This window comes from Trichinella spiralis, assembly GCF_000181795.1.
Source record: "Trichinella spiralis strain ISS 195 chromosome Unknown Scfld5202, whole genome shotgun sequence".
Classification (NCBI taxonomy): domain Eukaryota; kingdom Metazoa; phylum Nematoda; class Enoplea; order Trichinellida; family Trichinellidae; genus Trichinella; species Trichinella spiralis.
In genome coordinates this window covers 1-1,234 of record NW_003532141.1, presented here as the reverse complement: position 1 = coordinate 1,234, position 1,234 = coordinate 1, and the positions used below count along the sequence as shown (strand labels likewise).

Genomic DNA, 1,234 nt, shown 5'->3' with positions numbered 1-1,234 from the left:
TTTTAAAAAATAATTTTACTTTGCTCATTTAATGATACTACACAATTTCACTGCATAAATTGACGGTCGGATACTCCATCTCGATAAACAATAATATTTTTCGGAGCCGTACCATTAACATCAAGATATTCCAGTAAACGTTCTGAAAATTGTTCGATAAATCCAGTGATCAGTTCTTGCTTCGCTGGTTGTAGTTTCACCGAAGCATGAAATTTCGTCACTTTTGTATCCACATTTCCAACAACCTTCAAATCAAAAACATTCCTTCAATAATTTGGAAGTACAATAACATGAATAATACCCACCGAAGCTATTGATGGTAAATGCGTTTCTACAGCTGATGGATGAACCACTTCCACACCAATTACCAATACATTATTCTTATACAAATAATTATCCAAACTAAACAAAAAGCTTCCATTCAAGAATTTTTCATACGCATTCATAAATTCAATATCATACATTTCATCTTCTAGTAATTTTGTATTGATGCCACCAATTTTCATATTTATTTTCATCGCAATATTTAACATCGTCGAATAACTCTTCTTTATTGCTACATCACTTATTGTTTTCGGTAATACACACTGAGTGACCAATCCAAAAGTGATATCACCACAAGATTTCACTTGAGCTTAAAAAAGGTAAAAATACATTCAGCATTAATAAAATAAATTTCATCATATAACAACAAAACAATCATTACCATATTGTTCAGATGAAAATAACGCAACAAATACCAAATCACATTTTATTCCATCTCTGTCACATTTGTCAGCAATACGTTTGAATACCATTTCTACGGTATCATTTTTCCGCGCTTGTTCATAAAATTTTGGGCTGTCCGGCATTTCAATTCCTGTACTACGACATGTTCTGACAATTTGCAGACAAAATTCCCTAAAAATCAAGCAAATAATCAACAAAGTTAATATGATTTATTAATGAAATTTTGCAATACTCACTGTAACATTGATGCTTTATGTGGTGGTAGAAACGATACAAATCCAAATGATTCACAATAAGCAGATTCAAAAAATTTAAATTCATTCGAATTCCATGCTCCATCTTTTGGTGTAAGAATTATTTGCTAAACATATGAGAAAAATTATGAAACAAATATTTTTCAAAATGAATGATATGAATAATTATTATTTACACGTCCTCCATTTCCTTTACCATATTCCAACCTAGGCGGAGGCAAGACTCGTCCATCAACAATCATTGGTTCCGC

At 31.4% G+C, this 1,234-nt stretch overlaps 1 protein-coding gene across 1 annotated transcript; it reads right to left on the bottom strand.

The window, feature by feature from the left end:
* Positions 1–47: 47 nt before the first annotated feature.
* On the bottom strand, positions 48–1,225 carry Tsp_13718 (putative protein tag-76). Its single transcript, XM_003366903.1, has 6 exons — positions 1,160–1,225; positions 966–1,090; positions 707–900; positions 463–634; positions 291–402; positions 48–245 (listed from the first exon to the last, which is right to left on the bottom strand). The coding sequence occupies exons 1-6, from the start codon at positions 1,223–1,225 to the stop codon at positions 48–50; spliced, it is 867 nt and encodes a 288-aa protein (XP_003366951.1).
* Positions 1,226–1,234: the final 9 nt, after the last annotated feature.